The sequence below is a fragment of the Amborella trichopoda genome, chromosome 6 (genome assembly GCF_054954075.1).
Source record: "Amborella trichopoda isolate Santa Cruz 75 chromosome 6, AtrichopodaSantaCruz75HAP2 v2.0, whole genome shotgun sequence".
NCBI lineage: Eukaryota > Viridiplantae > Streptophyta > Magnoliopsida > Amborellales > Amborellaceae > Amborella > Amborella trichopoda.
In genome coordinates, this window is record NC_142341.1 from 40,559,274 (window position 1) to 40,583,595 (window position 24,322).

Consider the following 24,322-nt stretch of genomic DNA (forward strand, 5'->3'; position numbering starts at 1 on the left):
ATATAAAAGAGAGAGAGGGGTACCCTGTAACTTATGAGAGAGAGAGAAGGGTACCCTGCAAAATATAGGAGTTGACTGGAGAGGTATGCCAGAGGAATTCTCATGGAGCCATCTCCTAAGTCCTGTTCCTATTTCTACTCTTGGCCTTGGAGAAGCAAAAGGGCATAATGGCTCCAAAATGTGGACGGGATTAATTCTTGAAAGGCACTACAAATACACAATCAATGCCTTCAGTGACCACTATTACGTTCCCGAGAAACACGTAGCAAATATAATACAAGAACAAAGAGATGCAATGCAAATAACTAAACTTACCTCATGTACAGCTTGCATATTTACATTACACTGTGAACCTTTTGGGAAAGCATACTTGCCATTGCAACTTATCTTGGTAGCCTGCAAATAGATTGACAAGCATTTAAATTTTACTCCATGCAGACATATATTCCTAAAATCATTGTGAACAGTATTTAAATGAACACTGCATCTTTTCAAATCCCAGAATACACTTTTTGAGCTAGAAGTAGTTTTGGTCATAATAAAAATGTATTTTCAAGTGCAATAATGAAAAACTACCTAAAAAACATGTCATCATCATCGTCATCATTGTCAAAGCCTTTTCCCAAAAAATAGGCGGCTACATAAAAAAAATGTATAAGACAAAAATACATTGATTTTTGTGTGCGGACTTACAAGCACATATAGATGATCAATATATCCAATCGGCACAAACTTATAAAGTGAAAAAATAATGGATATGACATTTGAGTTCACCATGAATCAAGTGCCAAGCGTGGATAATGAATAGCTGTCTACCGTACATCAGACCAGTAACTAGTATTCTTCTGCCTCATTTTTCCTAGACAAGCTGTAAAGACTACTTACTTTACTCTACTTCACAAATCAACGAGCAGCAATTTCTTATCTCTATGATAACCATGAGATAACTTATTTATAAAGTTTGTGTAGCAACCTATAGGGACTGTTCATTGAGTAGGACAAATTGCCCAAAGTATAATTAATCTTCTTTTCCTTTGACTGGGGAACCAGAACTAAGTCCAACCTATTGTTTTGATAATTAAAATCAAGGTTTAGGTAAAACCAAGGAGGAAAGAAAAATTGTACAAAAATTAGTAAAGACTTACGTGATTTGGCAATTGCCTACATCCACATGGCTGTAAACTTTCTCTTCCAATAATCAAAAAAATATCATGCAAGTGTGGAGGATACAAGAGTTTAGAAAGTCTCTCAAAAGCCCTAAATAAAGTTTTCACTATCTAGAATACCTATCTAAAGGCTCAAGAAAGCTCACCCTTTTATTAGTCTCTCTCTTTACACTACTTATCTCTCTAAATAATTACCTTTATATAGAGAAAACCAAAGAATCCAATATGTGTTGTCTTTCTCTATCCCAGCCCTTTTATATTTAGGACTTACTGAGTAGTAGCCCACTCAATTGGGATCCCATGAATTTCCTAAATCGAAAAGGAATCACCTTCCCATATAGGAGTTGAAGTAATCACGTGTGGGTTATGTTAGGGTGCTCACACTATGGAGTAATTTATTATTGTACCTAACAATTTTTGACACTTCTATATTCTTGTTTTGTACATGGAGCATTTTTTAATAAGGGTCATTATAAAGAGTGTGACGTCATCCACATGGAGCGTGACGTCACCCACATAGAGCATTAAATGCCACTAATGTAGTCCATGTGGTTGATGTCACACCCCATGTGAATGATATCACACCCTCATAATTATCAAAAATACCCTTATTAAAATAATGCTCTATGTACAAAACAAAGGTATAGAAGTGTCCAAAATTTGTGGAGTATAATATTAAATTACTTCATAGTGTGAGCATCCTAACGTAACCCATATATATATATATATATATATATATATATAAACATGGCTTCACTGCCAACATTACCTCCCACGCTAGACAAGAAAATCATTAGAGGTACCGGAAAGAAAGAATTTTCACCTCATGTAAGAGATGGGCTGCTTTGTGGCCCTCTCGGAACAATTAAGAGTCACGGTACAGGAAATTCACCAAAATTTGTGTGTGTGGGAAAAGAAGTGGGAAACAAGAAATAACTAAATAAGCAAGCAACCTACACAAAGATTCACATGGTTTTCCCTTATAAGCTACGTCCAAAGGCGAGAGGCAAAAATCCATCAAAAATAAAATGATTTGATAGAGTAGTTCACCTTCTTCCAAGAGGATATTGATCTCTCTTGAGTGTCTTCTTCAAGAGGCTTTCCTTCTCACTTGGATCACAAGTCTCTCTCTCTCTGTCTCTGTCTCTGTCTCTCTCTCAAGGATCTCTTATCTCTAAGGTTTCTTCTCTCTAATTGAGCTCTCTCTAACTATCGTTCTCTCTCTCTAAGAGGTTTTTCTTCTCTGTTAGGTTTTCTCCCCTAACAACCAGAGCTCTCTCTCTCTCTCTCTCTCTCTCTCTCTCTCTCTCTCTCTCTCTCTCTCTCTCATGTTAAAGTTAAACGTGCCTCTCGAAGGCATGGCCTCCAAGGTAACTCCGCCTTCACCACCCCCCAACTAGTCATGCCAGTCCCGAGCTGGGTAAAGGAGGAGGTAGGTAGACAACCAGCATAAAACTTTGCCACAACTTTTCATGAATCGTGATGAATAACTTAGAATCTAAGTCATTGAGAGCTCTTCCTAAAAATCTGTCATTCCTTTTTGAAATGATGTTGGGGCCACTCCTCATGGGATGGGAACCCAAACAAATTCCCCTTTCAGTCTCATGATGAGCATTCAGCCTTGCATATCAACTTAGTTCTTAAATGGAAGCCCTTGCAGTCATGTTTCTGCACAGCTCCTATTTCTCCTTAGCTAAGATCTTTGTCATCATATCCAATGTATTCTTGTCGGTATGGATCTTCCCTAGCTATGACAATGTTTTCACAAGGCAATCACAAATCTATTGATAACGCACATCAATGCACTTTGATCTTGAATGGAAGCTTGCATACTTGCGCAATTGGAATGTACATTGACTGCGTAGGGAACGATAACCTATCCTCTTTCAAGCCTAACTAAGGAATCTTTTCATCCACAACATTTTGCTGCAAGCTTCAGTGATTGCAGTGCATTTGGCCTTTGTAATTAACATGGTCACACATCTTGCAATTTGCAGAGCCATGATACAGCTCCCTTACAAAAGCCATGATCCTAAGGTTGACTTTCTCGAGTCAATATTTCCTGCTATTTCAGCATTTACGTATCCATGTAGCATGGGTTTTCCTTCCCAAAAGCTTAAGAAAGCTTTGGATGACCCCTAGAGATATCTCAGTATCCACTTGAATATTGTCCAATGTTCCTTACCAAGATTGGCCATGTGTCTAGTCATCATACCAAGTGCATGTGTCATATCTGGCCTCGTGAACACCACAGCATACATCAATTTCTGATGGTCGATGCATAACTTTATGCATTTTTTCCTTTTCTATCTCACTTGAAGTGCTCTACTCAGCATTTTGCTTGAAGTGACCGCCAAGTGGAGAATCGAAAGGTTTTGTCTAGTTCATGTTGAAACTTCCGAGCTCTTTCTCAATGTATCTTTCTTATGACACCAGCCTTTCTGCCACGAGAAAGCTTCATGCCAAAGATTCTTTGAGTTGATCATAAGTCCTTCATGGAAAAGGACTTCCTTAGTTCTAGCTTCAATCTGTAAATTTTGTCGATGTCTTTATCAACAACCAGCATATCATCAAATATAGAGCAAAAGGATAATAAATTCAACATCAAAAATTTCTTAATGAACACACAATGCTCTGAGGTTGTTATCTTGAACCCACATTTCTACAAGAAGGAATTGAACTTCTTGTGCCACTGACTTGGGGCCTCTTTCAAACCATAGAGACTCTTCTTCAGCTTATAAGCATTGTATTATTTATCTTATACCTTGAATTCTTTTTTTTTTTTGGAAGCTGCATACTTTGAATCTTTTTAGCAGTTGGATATATATCTCTTCCTCATCACAGTGGAGAATGCAGTCTTGCATCTAGTTGCCTAACTTCTACATTCAAGCATGCGGTCATACCAAATACCACACGAACTAATAACGCTTTCATCACAGGAAAAATATTCATCAAATCGATGCCATGTTCTTCTTGAAACCTTTCACAACTACTCTTCCCTAGTAGCTTGGTTCCCGGTTCTTCTCTTCAGTCTTTAGTTTGAATACCCACTTGTTCTTAAGTTCTTTTTGTCCTTTTGGCAACTATATTATTTCTTAGATGTGGTTGTTATGCAAGGAATCAATCTCACTGATCTTTTAGCAAACCTACTTTGTGTTCATCAAGGTGAGCTTTCTTGTAGCTTTCTGGTTCACCGCTGATAAGTTAGAAGGACATTTTTTAATGCAGAGTACCTATTTGATGGTTTTTATTGTTTTGAGGACCTTCTCAGTTCAATCTCAACAGGTTGCTTCCCTTGCTCCATAGCACCCAAAGCTGGTATGTCACTCTCATGGGATTCATCCTCTTCTTGCAATTCTCCCCTATGTCGATCATATATTACGTTAGGAGGAATTATGACTCGATCCTGTAAAATCATTGAAAATTTTTGGTTTTTTGGATTATTCACATCTTCAATGTTATGTCTTGCTGAAATACCACCTCTACTCTTGATCATGTTTTTGTTCTCAAGGTCCCATAGCTTGTAACAGAGCTCTTCATTGAGCACCCCAAGAATATGCATAGGAGTCATTTCTCATCCAACCTGGATATCTGTTCCTTGGGCACGTACACAAATGGCTTACACTTGAACAACTTCAAGTGTAAATATGATATGTCTTTTCCAGTCTAAACTCTCTCGAATATATCATCATCCATAGGAAATGATAGGGATCTGCTTATAAGATAGCTTATTGTGAGGTCTATTTCACCCTAGTATGGTTTGATAACTTGATGGTATATAGCGTGCTTTGAACTCCATAATGGTTTGATAACTTGATGGTATATAGCGTGCTTGGGACTCCATAATGGTTTGATTCATTCTCTTTACTACACCATTATACAAGGGTTATATGGTATTGTGATCTTGTGCTTCATTTCATGCTTGATACACTTGATTTTATTATTTCATTAGGTACACCCACACTTTCCATGAAGCATCATCTATAAAATATGAAGTGCCACCAAGAGACTTCACCTCCATGGGACCGCACATATCTAAATACACCGTATCAAGGATTTCTATATCAACTATAGAGCTCTTATTAGTGAAAAAGTGTTTATGTTACTTACAAAACAAGCAATGGTGGGTTAGAGATAAATTCTAGATGTTGGGAAAGATCTACTTCTTTGCTAAGATCTCTATTCGTTTTTCACTCAGGTGGCCAGATGCTTATGCCACAGGTCTAACAAGGATTCTTCCATTGCAGCATCAACCTTACCACTAGAGATATGCATAGATTGTTCTATAGAGTGAAATTAACAGGTCTTGCCTTTAGCCATCACAAGATATCCCTTTGTCAGCTTATAATATCTTTTACTGAATATTGAGTGGTACCTTTCGTCATCCAAGTATCTTCCTAAGATGTAGCTCAAAATTTTAGTACATCCCTAACATCTTTGAGTACTAGCAACATCCTAATATTAGTCTTGATGTGTACATCTATTCTTCCCACAACCTTTGAGGAACCATTTTTCCCCATCTTTACAATACCAAAAGTTCCTGCCTTATAGGAAGTAAAACAATATCTGTGGGATAACATGAAACAATGCTTCAACATCTGTAACCCAATCAATGTACAAAGCCTATGAAACACTGATGCACTAATCACTATAGTTTCCAACTACCCCTACATTACTTTAATGGTCACTGCAGCAGTTTCCTTGCACCATTCTTGGTATTGTTCTCTTTCTACACTCTTATGAGCTTCATATGCTCTTTCTTGATGCACCCATTCATATTATTTTCAAAACACTTTCTAGACTTCAATCTAGTTTTGGGTTTAGATCAATTACTTTGGTCTCTACTCCTAGACCTTCGTCAATTTGTGACAAGAGCTTGTGAAGTGGATGGTTGGAGGATCCTTTACCTATCTCCTCCCTTGGCATACTACCAGTGACCTCTGACGTGAGTCATGATCACCTTTCCTTCTGGCGCTAAGATGCTCCGGGAGATCACCAATGTCTCCCAACTGTCTGACAATGAACTGAGCAACAACAGATCATGCAACTTATCATCTAAAGTCATTTTCATTATTGCAAGATGGTTGGCGCTGTTTTGCATCTCATTTAAGTGCTTTACAATAGAAACTCCATCCCTGAACTTCAAGTTCATTAACTTCCATATCAAGAAGCCTTATTCCTAATAGTCTTCTCTCACCTAGATCTTGTAGCTTGTTCCATAGTGACTTGAGTCATGATCACCTTTCCTTCTGGCGCTAAGATGCTCCGGGAGATCACCAATGTCTCCCAACTGTCTGACAATGAACTGAGCAACAACAGATCATGCAACTTATCATCTAAAGTCATTTTCATTATTGCAAGATGGTTGGCGCTGTTTTGCATCTCATTTAAGTGCTTTACAATAGAAACTCCATCCCTGAACTTCAAGTTCATTAACTTCCATATCAAGAAGCCTTATTCCTAATAGTCTTCTCTCACATAGATCTTGTAGCTTGTTCCATAGTGACTTGGGGGATATCTCACTCCACATGATGGATTGGAAAATAACCTTTGCCAACCATTGTCAAATTGCTCAGATTGCTTTTCAGTCTAATTGCCACTCTTCATCAGATGTGCCTTCAAGCTTGTTTCTACCCCCCTCAAAAGGCATATACAAGTCCTTACAATATAGAAGATCTTCCATCTTTGATTTCCTTATGATCCAATTGCTCTTGCTAAGGACAATCATCTTGCTCCCGATACTGGAGTCCACATAAACAACCAAAACAAATGGTATTATCTGAATTCTTCAGCGGTCTAGTTCACTGACACCGATGGTCCACTCACTTGTCTTTATTGTCGATTTAAAGATGCATCGACGGTCTTTCCTCTCAGCAGTGGTATACATTCTCTTCACCGACAGTTGCACACCAACAGTCTCACATGGTGGTACACGTCTTCCATTGATGGTCTACCAGATAATCACTGGAAGCATTCTTCCACAGTTCCACCGACAGTCCTCCTACACCAATAGTCTACAATTACCAGCAGTTCCTTTCTAGTCCACACTTGACTTCAATGGCAATTCACACTGATGCACTAGAGGTCCAACAATGAGTCACAAGTGGTTCAGTTCACTTCATTGTAGTATGGGACAACTTCCCAGGTATATAAAACTCACAGTCGGTGTGTCAAGTCTCTTCTCTGTACCAGCAGTCTTAAAGATCCATTGTTTGGAGGTTCAACCTTGCTTATCTATATATGCTAGTCTCACTTCACCTGGCTGTCTACAAACCGGCGACTTAAAGATCCACCATTTGGACGCTCGTTCTCGCTCGTCTATGACTTCTAGGTGATATCTTGGCCTTCAAATCATTAAGAACTCTTCCCGAAAAGCCCTACGGACTAATGCCATTGAGGGGGCCTGTCATTCCCTTATCAAATGATGTTGGGTCCCTCCTCATGGGACGGAATCCCAACCAGAGAAAGCTATTGTAATACATAGATATGATTCCCAGCCAAATCAATTGCCATGTATTCATAGTTAGATGCTCCATATTGGAAAGTTTGTAACCATCAACTGATCTAAGATTATTCACTCTGAATAGGATCACTAATGACATCAAAGAACCAGCACCAGTAGCACATAATGCAACAACTCATGACCGAACTCAATGCAATCAATATTAACCCTGAATAAGATCAATAAGTGGACATCAAAGAACCTGCACCAGTAGCACATAATGCAACAACTCATGACCAAACTCAATGCAATCAATATTGGATGAATACACTTAAAATTGATACCAGCAAATACAATAATTCTTGTACATAAAATTGCTATTTCCTGGACAAACAAATTCTTTATACATAATCAATAGAAATTTCCCAAAAAAAACATCAAAATTTTCCTTCTTGCAATAGCATTTAAATTCGAGTTGATGATTATTGGCAGTCCTATAGATATATTCACCAGCTCATTTAAAGATGGAAAAGCTTTACATGTGGTGCCACGCGCATCATCTGATCTGAATTTACGGCTTGGATTTTTCTCTCACGATGTCATGTCAAATGATTTTTACTTTTCTTTCTACAAAAGATTTTTAAGCAAAATTTAGGACATGATCTCACCTTATTGTGGCGGACCAGGTAAAAAATATTGGGTTGGGTATAAGCACAATTTCTAGTTAGTAAGCCGCAGATTGGTGTGTTTGTTAGTGCGTCCTACATAGTTGACTTCTTTTACATGTATTGGCATCCATTATGATGAGGGCTATTTTTTTTTTTGAACTCCGTAAAACGATGGCCTTTTTTACTTTAATTATTCTAAGAGAAATGATCTTGACCCTCTCCGACCCATGTGGAGGACCTCCAAAAGATCACCATTAAAGTTGGTACGGATCTTTAGAAAAATCAAGTTCCACACCCACTTGATAACTTTTCTAGAGATCTCTACCAACTTTAATGGTGGTCTTTTGAAGTCCTACACATGGGTGGGGGAGGGTCCTATAGGATCATTACTCTTATTCTAATATCTCAAATCTAAATCATATATGCTACAATGTAAATCTAAAGCATATATATGTTACAATGTCTTTTGGGGCTGCATAAAGTTTGGCCTTGTGAGGGTTCCCCCAATAGAATGGAAGGGAAGACCTCTTGAAAAGAGGTGTACTATGTAGGAAGCACTATACTATAAATATTCAGATTTTGAAAAGCCGAAAATTTTAATTTTAGACTTTTGAAACAGAAAGTTTAAAAGATTTTGGTTTTTGAAAAACCGAAAATGGGTAGCTCCATCTTTTTCTTAAAAAAAATATGTTAGGAAGTTGAAAAAACAGATATATGAGTAATAATAGAAACTTTGAAGTATTTCCATAATAACGGTACATATGACCGATAAATACCTTATTTTCCTTTTTTTTTTTTATGATGTGTGGCACCTCTATTAGAATTTTCACATCCCAAATTTGGTGCAACATTGTTGGTAAGATTAAAAAAATAAAATAAAATACCCTAAACCATTGGATAACATCTAACACTCAAGAGCTATCTTATGGCATTGTGATTAAAGTCATCTTAGACGTCCATTCAAATCAGAAGGCTTAGAACATGTCTCATATATAATTTATATACAGGTGGCGCCCCATGTAAAGCGTCTCTTTTAAATGTATGGCAAAGCAAATCAACATTACCTGCCAGTGAAACCCGCTTAACTTGAAATAAGAATAAGAATGAAAAAATCCCCAATACCTCAAACAATTCATCTGATATGAGGCCCATCCCATGAGCAAATGGAACTAACTGGGAATCAAACTCAACATCTGTGACTGGATTGCCCACCAAGTAACCCTGAAAGGCATAACTGACGAATTAAAAACCCTCTGATATCATAAGAATACAATATTTTCATCACAAGTCATTTCCTCATTTGAGATTGCAAACCTTGAGATTAAAAACAGGTCGATAACCGGAATCAATGCCTGCAACAACACCTCACTCAAAGAAATCAAGCATGACACATCATTTCTGCTTTAAAAAACAACTTTGGGAGAGAGAGAGTAATGTTGGGGTACCATTGGCTATTTCATAAGTTAAGACTGGGACTGTTATTCCTGAGTAGGAATCCCCTGCAATGTAAAGTGGGTTTGACAAGAATTCTGGGTATTCAATGAACCACTGTTGTACACATGACGAAACTGTATATTATCAGTCATCATAATATAGTGAGGAAAAGTAGTTATAAATGTTGACGGTAGAGTTACTTACATTGGTCAAAAATTTATGGAGATCTTTGACAGTCTTGGAATCGCTGGTGGCATAGTCTGGAGGGGATTTGGAATATGAAAAGCCAGTTCCAATAGGTGAATCCACATATATTACGTTAGCAACCTGAAAATGAATCAGTGTTCGTTGACTCTTAACATATCGTTGTTAAAAAGTTTATATAATGTTGAGGCAATAAAAAGTAAGGTGCACCTTAAAAATTCCTTAGATGAGGCCTCTAATGGATCATCTTGACCTTGAAATTTATGAATATGAAAAAAATGGATTTTTAATCGAAAAAATAGTGTATCTTGTAATATATTATTTGGGTGGTCAATTTTTAATATTTTTAAGTCTTATAAATCTGCTCATTCTACATAATTTAATAATGGATGTAGTTTGTATGGAGCCCCGGCTCTAATCAATCATATTAGAGCCTACCTTCAAATAGCATCGAGAAATGTGATTTTACTATTGAAAATCTTTGTGATAGCCTTAAATTATAGATTTAAAAATAGTGTAGATTGATAGATCTATGAAAACTTGAAAATTTTGAAAATTGATGGTTCAAAAATACATTACAAAATACACTATTTCCAAAACTTAAAATCTATTTTTTTCTCATTTCTATGCATTTTTATGTCGAGATGATCAATTTGAAGATATTTGAGAATGAAAACAACCTCTTCTAGTGAAATTTATGAGGTAGGCTCAAATTTTATTGTTTAGAGCCTCAGCTCTATATAAACTTTTCCCTTTAATAATTAGATATAAAAATATATTTTCAGACCATGATAAAGATTTTTGCAGGAAAAATTATCTTTACGCTTACTTTGATTCTTTACAATCTCAATCTCATATAAACCCCACCCTAAGTTTTTCTCTCAAAATTGGCATGACGAGACACATCAGTACATAAAATAATTTTATATTAAATAATAGTATATTTGTATAATAGAATGTGCATATTATACTTCCCACTCACCTTTGTAGTGATAGCTCCTTACTGTAATTCGAATGATGGGTCTCGAGGTCAAACATTGTGCGCTAATGTTCAGCATCATTTTATACAAATATGGTAATGTTTTCTATTAGAGTTCAAAAGATTGGCGATTTGGATCAGGAATAAGCGATCCAGATCGAAAATTAATGGGTACCAACCTACTTCATAGTAGGAATCATGAATGAGTTCGAGTGCGATAGACTTACCCAATTCTGTCAGAAGTGTTAAATTGTTCATCTCTCAAAAGTTATTTGATAAATTTCCTTTCGAAAAGAAAAGGCCAAACTATAACCCCAAACTTGACAGCCTTTAGAGTGAGGTAGTAATGTCTCCTGCTTCTAAAGCTCATGCACTTGTAGACATAATTGGGAGCAATGTTTTAAAAAACAGATCGGGAGGTAGGATTGGCATCTACTTGACCAATCCCTATTATGGATCCTAGATAGTTTGGACCAATTCTTCATGGTGAGAATCAGCCCCAAAAAAAAAAAATCTAGATTTGAGAAATTTGTAATTTGAAAATTTAAAAAATAATAAAAAATAAATGGGTAGAACTCGGGTGATTCGGCTAATTCGAATCTCCTACTTGTAACATACTCATCTTATTCTCAAAGATCCATATTCAAACGCATAGACCTGAATTGGAATAGTTACAAAAGGGTAAAATCTTAAAGTGATTCATCTCTTACAAGTATTTTGATAATTTTTTCTTTTCTAATATGACATGTACTCAGTGCTTGATACATGTCGAAGCTCGACTCGTGTTAACACGCGAGACATGGAAAAAACCCCATGGGATATGAGATGAAAAAAGGAATTATCAGAAACAAACAAACAAACATACCTTGGTCCAAGAATAAGGATTGAACTGAAGAGCTGGCAAAGTTCCATTATACTCCTCCACCTTAAAGCGCAGTGGGCCTGAAACTAGAAAGACTCGAGATCAGTGGAAAGAAGGTAAGGTACATTGGTACATGAAAAAGCCAATTTGTCCTAAGTTCTTGCATAGTAAGTAAAATCATGGCACATGAAGGCCAGCCAACAGGCTTTTCAAGCAAAGCCCACCTGGGTCTGGTTTTTTTTTAAAAAAAAATTAAATATGCTTGGCTTTAAAAAAAAATTTATTTTTTTGAAAGAAGTAATTTGAAATTTGCATAGTTCGAAGAGTTCAGGGTCAGGAGTCAAGCTATTCCAGTTTGAGGAAGTCTAGAGTCACCACAATCCTCCTCGTTTTTTTTATTTTTTACAAGTGGTGGAACTAATATTATTCCCGGTCTGAACGGTAATCAAACAGTTCCATATAGAGCTGGCCGATTCTTTAAGATGGATGCTTTGTACCGCTAGACTACATAGTGTAGAAATGCAGTCCAACCCCCACGAAACAATTTTCCTTAAGACTACCAAATCTTCACAGTCTATATAAAATTGACGCACATTTGTACAAACCTTTTCCTTAAACATATATTCCGAACATATATGTCATACCTAACTCACATCTATGTTTGGATATTAATACCTAACTCTCCAACGAACCTTTTGATGAAGTCTTTGACTCCACTCTCTGCAAAGAACAGGGCCTAAATCCGCACTGGCCTACCTCTTTTTTTTTATACCCAACTCTTAAAAGAAAAAAAGATAGAATTCTTTTTCTACTATCTCTTATACGTATAATATCAGTGACCAGACACCCGACAGTTCAGATAGGAAATTTCCGATCTCGACAAGGAATTAATCAAGGCTCACATGGTTTCTTAATAGAATTGAGAATTAGACTGATTCTATTGAAACCGCTCGTTTATATCAACCTGGTTCCCACACAATATATTATCGTATGCTTCTTCTTTTTTTTCCTTTTGCATTAATAGCTTTATGCTATAAATTTTTGTTGATTGTTATTATTTTAAGCCTGAAATAATTGAGCTTTACGCTATATTAAGCCACAACATTAATTCATTTCGACAGAACAAATTGAGATATTTACGCTATATTGGCATCCAATAATAAATTTTTATAAAATTTCTTTTGAATTTAGGTTTTTTTAATGATTTCCTGGGAGATATTGATCTATAAAGGTTCAAATTGTGTTAGCAACAGGTATATATATTATTTATTTAAGAAAAATCTGGGGTTTTTTAAAAAATCATTTTTTTTATAATATGGTACTAAACGTTTTAAAAAAAATTGCATTGTATTGTATTTAGAATGCGTTTAGTTAATTTTATCCTATTGATCCATTTTTCTATTGAATTTTATTTTTCTGAAAAGTAGTATTTTGTTAGTAAGTTTGCTATGGAGAGGTTGCATTTTCTTGAGAATATTTTTGCAAATGATGCTTTGTAATATTTACAAAAACCACAAGTATTATCGATGAGTCATATTAATATCATATAAGTTTATATAATTGTCGCTATATAACATAATGGAAAAAAATTGTATAAGGTTGCAACCTTAAAATGTAGAATTAAAGATGTACCTCAAAATCAATCTTAAAAGGTTGTTTGCATGTTGGAAAACCCTCTAATTGATCATAAAGATCAAGATGTATGAATATGAAAAGACAAAAAGGATTTACAGTTTACGAAATAGTGTATCTTGCAGCACATTATCGAAAAAGTCTATTTTCAAGATTTTTATGTGTTTATAGATCTACTTAATTTGAACTATTTTTAGAGTTTAAATATTTATACTTAAGGAAAAAAAAAAAAAGATTCTCAATCCATCCTAAGAATTTTATATATCAAAATTTTGTTTATTATAAAATTTAGAGGTGCATCTTAATTGGGTTGTTTAAGGTAGCAACCTTATGCAAACCACACCTTAACATAATAGCTTATTATTTGGATAAAATCTTGATAAGACATTATAATTATCATAATTATAAATAATACAACTATAATTAGTATTGTTATTGTAAATGATTTATTATATTTAATTGAATGACAATAACATTAGAATAAAAAGATTTTCCATTTTGATAGCCACCGAATTTAGTGACTAGTGCAAAATATTTGGGTTAGCTAAATGAGCATGATTTTTCTATGAGGCAACTCCCAACTATTATCCATGCATGATCCATACTAGATTTGCTTATTGTTTTTTTCTATTGGAGCAGCGTGGCAAGCTTGTCATAGTCGGGGAGCTCAATAAACACGTATCATTTCATGAAATAACTTGAATTTTCAAATCTGTATATTGATACATGATGACAATATAATTTTTTGACAAGGGTGCGGTTTCTATAAGGTTGCAATCTTAAACAATCCAATTAAAGTGCATCTTAAAATTTTATCATAACATGTAATTTTGTTGTAAAAAAGTTTTAGTATTATCTTAAAATCTATTTTCATACCTAATTAGAAAATTTTAAAATTAAAAAATGGTTAAAATCAAGTAGATCTATAAATATAAGAAAATATTGAATATGGACGGTCTAGATAATGTGTTGCAAGATGCACTATTTTCGCGACTCAAAAACTTTTTTTTTCCATATTCATACATCTCGATGTCGAGATGATCGATTAAAGGGTTTTTTCAACATTAAAACAACATTTCCGATAGATTTTTGAGGTGCATCTGTTATTCTACATTTTAAGATTGCAGCCTTATTAAAACTTTTCCCTTTTTGATAATTGTACGAGACGAACGTCAATCCATATCTGCTAACGAGATGATCGCTTTTGTCCAGCCAATCTAGATTTTCAAACACTAAATACAGCCCAAAAAAATTTTTCTCTCACGCAAAAGAAGAAAAGACTCTATATGTTAAACACAAACCTACGTCTCTCCTCTTTTCTCTCTAACCCACAAACTTAGATTTCTCTCTCTCTCTTCCAACCCAACCTACAAACCTAGATCTCTCTTTAAACATCCTGTTCCCGAGAGGGAATTTCAAGAAACCGAAGATCCTGAGACCATAGAAAATCTCAACACCACCATGTCCCTAAGACATAAACCTTAGGAGCACCAAGCACCTTAGAAAACAGTCCGTACACAACGCTAACACCCAGAACCCGGAGAACAAACACCTAAAACTCCAAGCCCCGTAGACACTTCGAAAATCTATCACTCAAGTTCGTATCAAGTCCCAAATTGAAGTAGATGTCATAAGATCTCCAACCGCTCAAGAATCACTGGAATTATAATAATACGATTTGGCAGTTATGGCCTAAAATAAATTTTTCTCCAAAAATAACGGTTTGGTCCCTAACGTTGGCATGACAAATACCAAATATGGGACCAGCACTGTCGTGCCAAAAGAGTCCCATTCTCTGCCAGCAACGCTCAAGTGAAGGGTGGCAACGCCGGCCTCTTTCCCTTGCAATGATTGGTTCCAAGAAATTGGCCACTAGAAGACAGGGCCTTTGGAGGATGAAGTTGGTGGTACTAACGTCGGCGTTTGTGGTGGCAATGACAAAAAAAATGACCAAAATATTGAGCAAGGCAAGAACAACTGCGACATTTGGAGGTGCCAACGTCCAAGTCAGAGGTAGCAACAACGACCCAGCATGACATTGCTAGTGACCATTGCGGTGCCACCGGTAGCAACAACCACCACCCCAAACCCCACCCATTGGAGTTCGAGCCTCATAGACCCGTCAAGAATCAACCTTTTGGATCCAAATTCAATTTCAAATTAAAGTAGAGGTCATAAGCTTTCCAATGGCACAAGAATGGTCTAAATACGATATTTGGTTTGAAGTTATGGCTAGGGGAAATTTGTTTACAAAAATGACATTTTGGTCACCAGTGCTAACACCATCGATGTCCACATCCAGACCACCAACACCACAACAAGGAAGCCATTCCTTAGCATCAGAGCCGCCAGCACCCAAGTCAGGGGTAGCGACGTTGTCAGCAATAGGGCCCCAAAATCATTGGCCCCGAGCCACTGGCCTAAAGACCCATTGAAAAACAATACCCGAATCCTCACGTCAACACAATGTCGATGGTACCCACGCCAACATTAGTATCGCTAATGCCAAGAATTGGACATTAAAAAATGAATGATTAGGCTTGGTGTCAATAGTATCAATACCAGCGTCAGGGGTGACAACACTGAGTAAAGGCAACCACTACATGTGTGCAATAGTGAAACCATTAAATAGGGCAAGACAATTTTGAAAAATAAATGATTAAGGATGGTGTCGGTAGTACCAACTTGGCATCAGGGATGGCAATGCCTAGAAGAGACAGCCTCTTGCACATGTGAAACACTTATTTTATTAAATGGGCAAAGACTAATTATTGAAAACGAAATAATTAAGGCTAGCATTGGCAATACCCATGCCCGTGTTTACAGTAGCAACGCTCAGGAAAGGCATGCCCAAACCATCAACATTGTACACCACTATGAATGTGGCGCCCATGCTGGCGTCAATGGTGGCCTCGACGCCACTCAGTGACCCCAATCACAAGCCGCTCAACAGAACAGTGTTTTCACTAATGAGTGGGAGCATGTTACACATGTCATAATGATTAAATGGCACTAAAGCCGCGGCGTTGTCAATGCCAATAACTACATTGGCACTAGTGGTGCTGCAAATCGACGACCCATATTAGATCCAACCTTTTGACATCGTTGAAGGGAAAGGGATTTTTGTTTATATATAGGACCCTTGGCCTCTGATTTTGGACCCCATGCTAAAGACTTTGAACCCTAATTGAAACTTTGCCACACACGTCACTCTACCCTTGGATCCCGAAAAACCTAAGCCCAAGCCTTGATCCTGACATCTTTAAATCCTAATCCCGATATCCTCGTGCCCTGATCCCCTTGATACTGATCGCTCCTACCCAATGGACTATGAAGGACTTGAAAAAGTCAAAGCACCAAGTACGGTTCTAAATTGGCTACCGACTCTGGTGCTAGGCTTGGGGCTCAACTTAAGTTGTCTTCCTCTCCTTATTCTCTTTTTATTTTTTGATCTATTTCAAATTTTTTTCTAAATTTCCCCCTCTTTTATCGAAAAACCCTTTCCAAAACCTTCTCGCGGATTTTTGGTTTTACCGCTTCATGAGTTGGACCTATCGGTAATCCATATGGGAATAGTCCAACGACTAGTCACCCGTCAGGGTTACAAATCGACGGGACCCTTATCCTCTACCATCTGATCGATGAGTTTGCAAGGAAAAATGAAACGGAGGTTACACCTGCTATGTTAAAATTTCCTTGTATAATCTTTACACAAAACTGACATTTTTCTCCTCTTCCTCTCAGCAATCATCCTTGTATCAAACAAATCAAACAAAGACTTTCTAACATTCATACAAAGGTTTGAGAATTCGGAAACCCAGATCGGGATCGCCCAATCTAGACCAAGAATCGTCGACAGTGATTTGGATCCCTCAAATATCAAGAGCCATCTGTGTCTCTCCTGAACTGGCCGACTCACTAATAGAATCAGTTGGTTCTGTTAGTAATCGGCCGGTTCTATTAGAACTTAATCAGCTAGAAACGGTCGCCCCTTGTTGCTTGTTTTTTTTTTTTTTTTTGAAAATGGGTAGTAGCCCACACATTTGTAAGCATAAGTTAGTATGAGGCATTTCCCACGCTTGCATAAGCACATGTCAGCATGAGGTCTGCGCATGTAACATTATTGAGTTGGGTAGCTAAGCATTTTACGAAGGCATTTGTTTCTCTAAATGCTTGGTGTGGGATTTTTTTTCAGGTTCTTCACTCTACCGCATAAAGTATAATGAGTTGCACGAAATAAATTTGAGCCGCATGAAATATTTGACTTTGAGTCGCATGCAAAGAAACCTAAAAACTACAATTTTGAGAATTATTGTGTGGCTTTGAAAACATTTTAGCTGAAACCGGCCGATCTGAATGATTCTCTGATATGGATCTCCAATCCACTGATCTAACATGGTTTTTAGGTTGGCCGATTTGGGTTATTGATCCACTTTTTTAAAGACGAAATGAGGTCGTGACCGTCTGATCGGCTCAGATTCAATCTGGGTCATTGGGCTCATATATACATATGATCTAGTAAGCTAACCTTAACATTTTCTTATATATTATTATAGATATATATATATTTGTTTGTCTAGAGTTAACAACCCCTCAAAATACAAAGGTTAAAGTTAGAAGAGATTGTGATAGGTGTACAATGATGATTATTTTTTGTTTAAAAAATTATTTTAATAGGTAACTTAACTAATAAGCAAGGGCAAATTTGAAATTTTTACAAAAGTACAATGGCATTTTGGAAGTTAGTGTCCTAAAATTTTATTTGTAGAGTGTCATTGTATTGTAGTAAAAATTTCAGTTTTATCCGTTATGGAGATGACAAAAGTATCGCTTGTTCTGTAGTAATATTTACAAAATTTATGTTACATAATTATGAAGATAGCACAAAAAGTAACTTTTTAAAAAACATTAGACTACAAAATTAATAAATCCTCCCTTCACAACTCTCTCTATCTTTAACCTTTGTAATTTGAAAGGTTGTGAAGTTTAGATTATCCATATATATATATATATATATATATATATATATATATATATATATATATATATATATATATATATATATATATATATATATATATATATATATATATATATATATATATATATATATATATATATATATATATATATATATATATAGGCGAAATTGCTACAGTTTTTGGCCTCGGTCACAGACTTGTTACGTCTATCGTGGTTTATTGAACAGACCCACAATGGACGGTACCGTTTGTTGCAGTTCCGCGTGAGTGTTTTGACTGCCACTGACCTAGTACAGACATGCTAAGTTTGCGGCAGTCAAAAAACACACGCCGCCTGATTTTTTTCGAATGGTGATGAGCCTATGGGGGAAAACACTGTTCATTTTCACCCATAGACATTGCATAGATGTAGATGTTTCATATATATATATATATAGATAAGTAAAATATATTAAATAATAAAATATATTAAATTTATATCATAAAATTTATATTATATAAATATGTTATGTTGTATAGATATATAAATATATCTATCATATAGTATGAATATTATATATTACATTATATTAGATAATATAATATAATATAGGGAAAAGTTTATATAGAGTCGAGGCTCTAAACAATCAAATTGGAGCCCACCTCAAAATTTCACTAGAAGATGATATTTTGATGCCCAAATATCTTTAAATTGATCATCTAGACATCAAGATGCATGGACATAAGAAAAAAATGGAGTTTAAGTTTTGGAAATAGTATATTTTGTAACGCATTTTTGGACCATCAATTTTCAAGTTTTCATAGATCTCTTGATCTACACTACTTTTGAAGCTTTAAATTTTATAAATAAAGATGAAAATATATTTTAAGGCTATCAAAAAGATTTCCAGTATTGAAACCATATTTCTCGACACTATTTGAAGGCAGGCTCTAATTTGATTGTTTAGAGCCTAGGCTCTATACAAACCGCACCCTATAATATAAGTATATTAGTAATGTGTATACTATAAATATATAATATAATGCTATATAATATACTATATAAACTAATATATATTATAGAATATTATATTATCCTAATAGTATATATTATGTTATACTAGTATTCTATATTATAATATAGAATTATATTATATTAATATAAACCAACTTATTGTTTAATAGTAAATATTATTTGCATAAATATAATTTATATTATTTAGTTAAATATAATTTCTATATTAAATATATTATTTAATATATAATAACATATTATACTATATTTATTATATTGTAAATAGTGAATAGTAATATGTGGATCCACATGTAAAAATAAAACCCAATAAATACTTCCCCATGGGTTCAGGTGTGGTTTTGTTCCCAAGCAGAGTGAACCATTTTATGGTAAAATGTTTTCTAATGGGTTTTGGTTTTTATATTTTGTTCCCATACCAAATATGTGTAAGTCAATTTTATGAGGAAAATCTTTTTACACCAACCAATCGTGCCCTAAAGGGTGGCATTTACTTTCCATAATGAAAATAGTAGATGAAACTATAATTTTAGATTTAGGGTTATAAGGACCCAAACTTTTTCTTTCATTCTTCTTTTATTTTTTTTTATTTTTTTTCTTTTCTTTTTTTTCCAAGACTGGTTTTATTGTGAATCAAGGATATCATATAAAGTTTTAAAAATCATGATATGTTGATGCTATGCCTCGGAGAATAAGCATACAATCTACCTTGGATGAGAAATATGTTTAATGCGCCCTCATAATGCAAATACGGCCCTACCTTCCCATGTTTTTTATAATAAATAAAGGGTATTGTCTACAAAGAGATTATTTATCGTTTGTATATAGATGTTACAATCATTTTCATTCAATCAATGTCAAATTGGATGGGCTTGAGGTGAGTTATGAAGTCCGAGAATAACTTTTTCTTTTTTTTGAAACTTTGTGTTATTCAATAACACTCCAACCACATCTCATTTTGAAATTTAAGGGGCAAGATTGTGACCTCCATGTACAAAAGATAAATGATCTTTTTGTAAACAATCCCTAAATAAAAGAATCAATCATTGTCCAAATTAAAATAATAGAGGAATACCTAACTTATTGAACTTTTAGTATTATGCTTACTCGTTTTGGTTCTGTCTAGGTTTTATTTGGAATTAAGTTTCAAATCTAGAATTTTCAAAACCTAATCATTCCCAATTCGGATTGGCAATCTGTATTGGAAATCCGGTTGGACCGAGCTGCTTTTAGGATGGTATTGGTCCGGGCCCAGTTATCCCTATAAATCCAACACCACCACATCACCAAGGGAAGAAAAAAAACTACATTTTTTTCCTTTTTTTTTAAGCCTAATGTTTTCTCTAGTCCAACTTAAATCCCCAGTTTTTTTAAAACAAATTTTAAATATTTTCTAGGTCACTGATTTTGGCAGATCCAAATTTATCTCGTACGTCAATTTAGTGATCTGACTCAAATTTTATGGGGTAAATCATCCACCCTCCCAATTAAGGTTTTGAAACATTGGTTGAGTCATCGAAAATGGGTAAAGAATAATTAAAAGAATGGTGCATGATGATTCCAGGTAGGGGTCGAATACGGGTCGCGTCTGGTTGGACCTAGACCCAGACCTGAATAGTATTCGGGTCTAGGTTTTGGACCTATACCCGACCCGACCCGACCTATCGGGTTTCAGGTCTAGTCAGGTCCATTTCCACCTCACTATGAGCTTCTTTTTCTTCTTCTTTTGTTGACTTTTTCTTACCATCATATACCCATGTTATTGGCACAAGGTCACAATCACCCACCATTAGATTTCAAGCCGTCTAATTTGTATTTTAATAGCTAAAGATGACTACGAGTTCTTATTGTATATGATCTTTAGTACACCCAAATGAATAGGGCTTGAAATATTTTATCTCCAACAATTTATGGGTAAGGGTTGAATCCCACCGGACTCGGATGTAGACTTGAATAGTGTTCGGATCTAGGTTTTGGACCAGGACCTGACTCGCCAGTTCCAAATGTTGGACCCATACCTAGACCCGTGTCGGGTATACCCGACGGGTCTTGCGTCAGTCCGGATCCATTGCCACCCCTAATTCCAGGCACCCCGAATAATGCACATTGATCCAAATCACTAGATTTTAAAAACTTGGTCCTAAACTTATATATAGGTAGCATTAAATTGCATTATAAAGTATGTCAAGAGATCTTAGCATTGTATAAATGCTAAAAGAAAGAATCTTCATGGACCTGCAAAAAATTGGTTCACATGCTCTTGAATACTAAGGACGAGTTCAGGCCGAGCATACAAAGAGCGGGCCCCAATAACGTAATCAGGCGAGGCCAGGACAGCCTGAACCATTTGAGCAAGGCCCAGCGCAAGCCCGACTTGGTAAACCTAGTCGCCACAGGCTCCAACAACCAATTGGCCTGGGGCTTGGCAACTTCTTGTGGCTTGTTATCTGATTTTACTAGTAATTGGAGCACATTGTACATTTACTATTTCAGGCAAAAGAGCTACTTGGGAGCATTTCTTCCAATTTGAAATTTTGGGATTCTAAATTCACATGAAGAGTATTTTCAGAAAATAAAATTTGGATTTTCAATTTACAACCATTTAAAAATGAAAAAAGTTTATATAAAGTTGCAACATTACATTATAGAAAAAAACATCTCAAAAATCCATCGGAAAATTTTGTTTTGATGGGAAAAAAACCCTCTAATTGATTATCTCAACCTCGAGATGTACAGATGTGAACAAACGAATTTTCAAGTAGCAAAACTGGTACATTTTGTAATTTATTATTGAGACCGTTGATTCTCAAGATGTTCATATGTTAGTAGATCCGTTCAATATGTACTGCTTATTTAGTTTTGAATTCCATAATTAAATGCAAAGTAGTTTTCCAAGCCATCATTAAAATTTACGAGACCGAAATGACATTTGTCATTGAGCTTTGGACGTGCGTCTTAATTGGATTGTTTAAGGTTGACACTCAGTATAAACCACAGGGCAAGCTTTCTATGCTTCTTCTACAACATAAAACTTATATACTTCCCCTTATCCAACCGTCCATTCGGAATAGAGGGCTAAGATTGCCCCAATCACAATGTCACGTCTCTACACTATTTTATTTTTATTTTTCTTTTAATAAACTATTTTGACATCAAATTTTGGACATCCAACCCTCTATTAAACTCGCACTAGAAAAAAATATAAAAACAATATTTCTAATAAAATAAAATAATCAAAATACCTCTGAAAGTTTTAAGGGGTATTTTGGTCATTATATTTTATCTAAAAATTATTTTTAATATTTTTTATAGGTGCGCCCCAATGAGAAGATGGTATATACCAAATTTAATATTCATACAATTTGCATAAAAAAAATTTATTTTAAGACGTCAGATCTAAGATCAAACGGTGAATGGCTCTCTTGATCAAAATTGGACGGCTGGCTGATAAGGGAAGATAGATGTTCTATGCTGTAGGAAAACCGTAGAAACCTTTCCCTAAACCACAACGTTTAGAAATTAAACGAACTCTACACAGTTCAACGAGTTTTTGTTGAGGCATATATATAGAGAACACATTGAATTTTTATCTTGAGGGTGGCTGCCACGTTGAGGAGGTAAACACCTAAATTTTGGGGACCTAAAAATAGTCACGAACAGGAATATAGCCAAAGGAGAATTTGGATGATATATTTGTGGACGAGCATATAATCTTTTGGCTTTTATAGTGAAAAAGTATATAATGAGATTATTTATCTTTGGTATAAAGTAGTTACAATTAATCTTAACCATTGAATGTGAAATTGGATCCTTGTATTTATTCTATTTACCAATCTCAAAGTTTACACGAATTTTTTTCGAACTTTATGACAAACCAAACTATCAGTTTTCACATTGGATAGTTATAAATAATTGTGACCATCATATACCAAAGATAAATAGTCTCATTATGTACAATCTCCTGTATAAAAAATATATATATATAAATTTGACCAAGAAGAGTATTGAATTTCACATTTAGCCCCGAATATCATGGTGCTATTGTGTTTACATAATAATAACAATAATAATAATAAGCATAAGGAAGAACTTTATATGCAATACCACACATGTATAAGAAAATGGTTTGATAGGACTAAAGCCCTATCAAAATAAGTAAAGGCTCATCTAATAACTCATCAAAAATTGTAATTCAAGCATTGAAAAACCTTTTACATCCATCATCTCAACTTAAATAGTATGGTTTTGAAAAAGATTACGATTTCAAACTCTAAAAAATAGAGTATATTCTAACAAATTAGTTAGACCATACATTTTACCGTAAAAATAAATATTCAAATATCCACAAGATCTGTAAGATTTTTGAGTTTCAAATTTTATTGTCGGTATTAAAAATTGATTTTAAAGCAATCATGGAGATTTCTATCGCCGAAAGTGCAACCCAGACGATCATATAAGGTGAGGCAATTTTTTGCTTTCGTTGAGCCTAGCCTTATAGAAACTTCATGTATAAAATATACGTCACAACTATCCTCAGCCGTCTAATTTAAATGGGAAATTTGTTAACTTTCGATCATAATGTCATGCCTAAGAATATTTTGGTTTTTTGTTATTTTTAAAAAAGTATTTTGACATAAATTTTGGGGTATAATAACTTCTTATATGTGTTTAACTAATAATAATAAAAAAATGTTTCTGATGGCGTTGCAAGATATGGATGTATTTTGGTTATTTATTATTATCAGAAATTGTTCTTAATTTATTAGGTGTGCACCTATTAGGGGTGGCAATGGGTTGGGTTTGACTGGACCCGAATCTAGACCTGAAAGTATTCGGGTCCAAAAATTGGACCCATACCCATACCCATACCCATCAGGTCCTGGGTCTATTCCCTCGGTTCTCGGATCCCTTGCCACCCTCACTATGAGCTTTTTTTTGTTT

At 35.2% G+C, this 24,322-nt stretch overlaps 1 protein-coding gene across 5 annotated transcripts in view; it reads right to left on the minus strand.

Moving 5' to 3' along the window:
- LOC18429980 (serine carboxypeptidase-like 15) overlaps positions 1-24,322 on the minus strand; it is a 65,595-nt gene that overhangs the window by 35,909 nt on the left and 5,364 nt on the right. For all 5 annotated transcript variants that reach the window (XR_016058500.1, XR_016058501.1, XR_016058498.1 and 2 more), the window contains exons 3-9: positions 11,759-11,835; positions 9,915-10,037; positions 9,722-9,824; positions 9,591-9,628; positions 9,399-9,497; positions 316-396; positions 55-207 (exon numbers count right to left, since the gene is read on the minus strand). Coding sequence is in view for 1 of the 5 variants with exons in the window: in XM_088870803.1 (XP_088726929.1) it covers positions 55-207; positions 316-396; positions 9,399-9,497; positions 9,591-9,628; positions 9,722-9,824; positions 9,915-10,037; positions 11,759-11,835 (674 nt within the window). In the remaining 4 variants the exon portion in view is untranslated. The remainder of the gene's footprint in view (positions 1-54; positions 208-315; positions 397-9,398; positions 9,498-9,590; positions 9,629-9,721; positions 9,825-9,914; positions 10,038-11,758; positions 11,836-24,322) is intronic.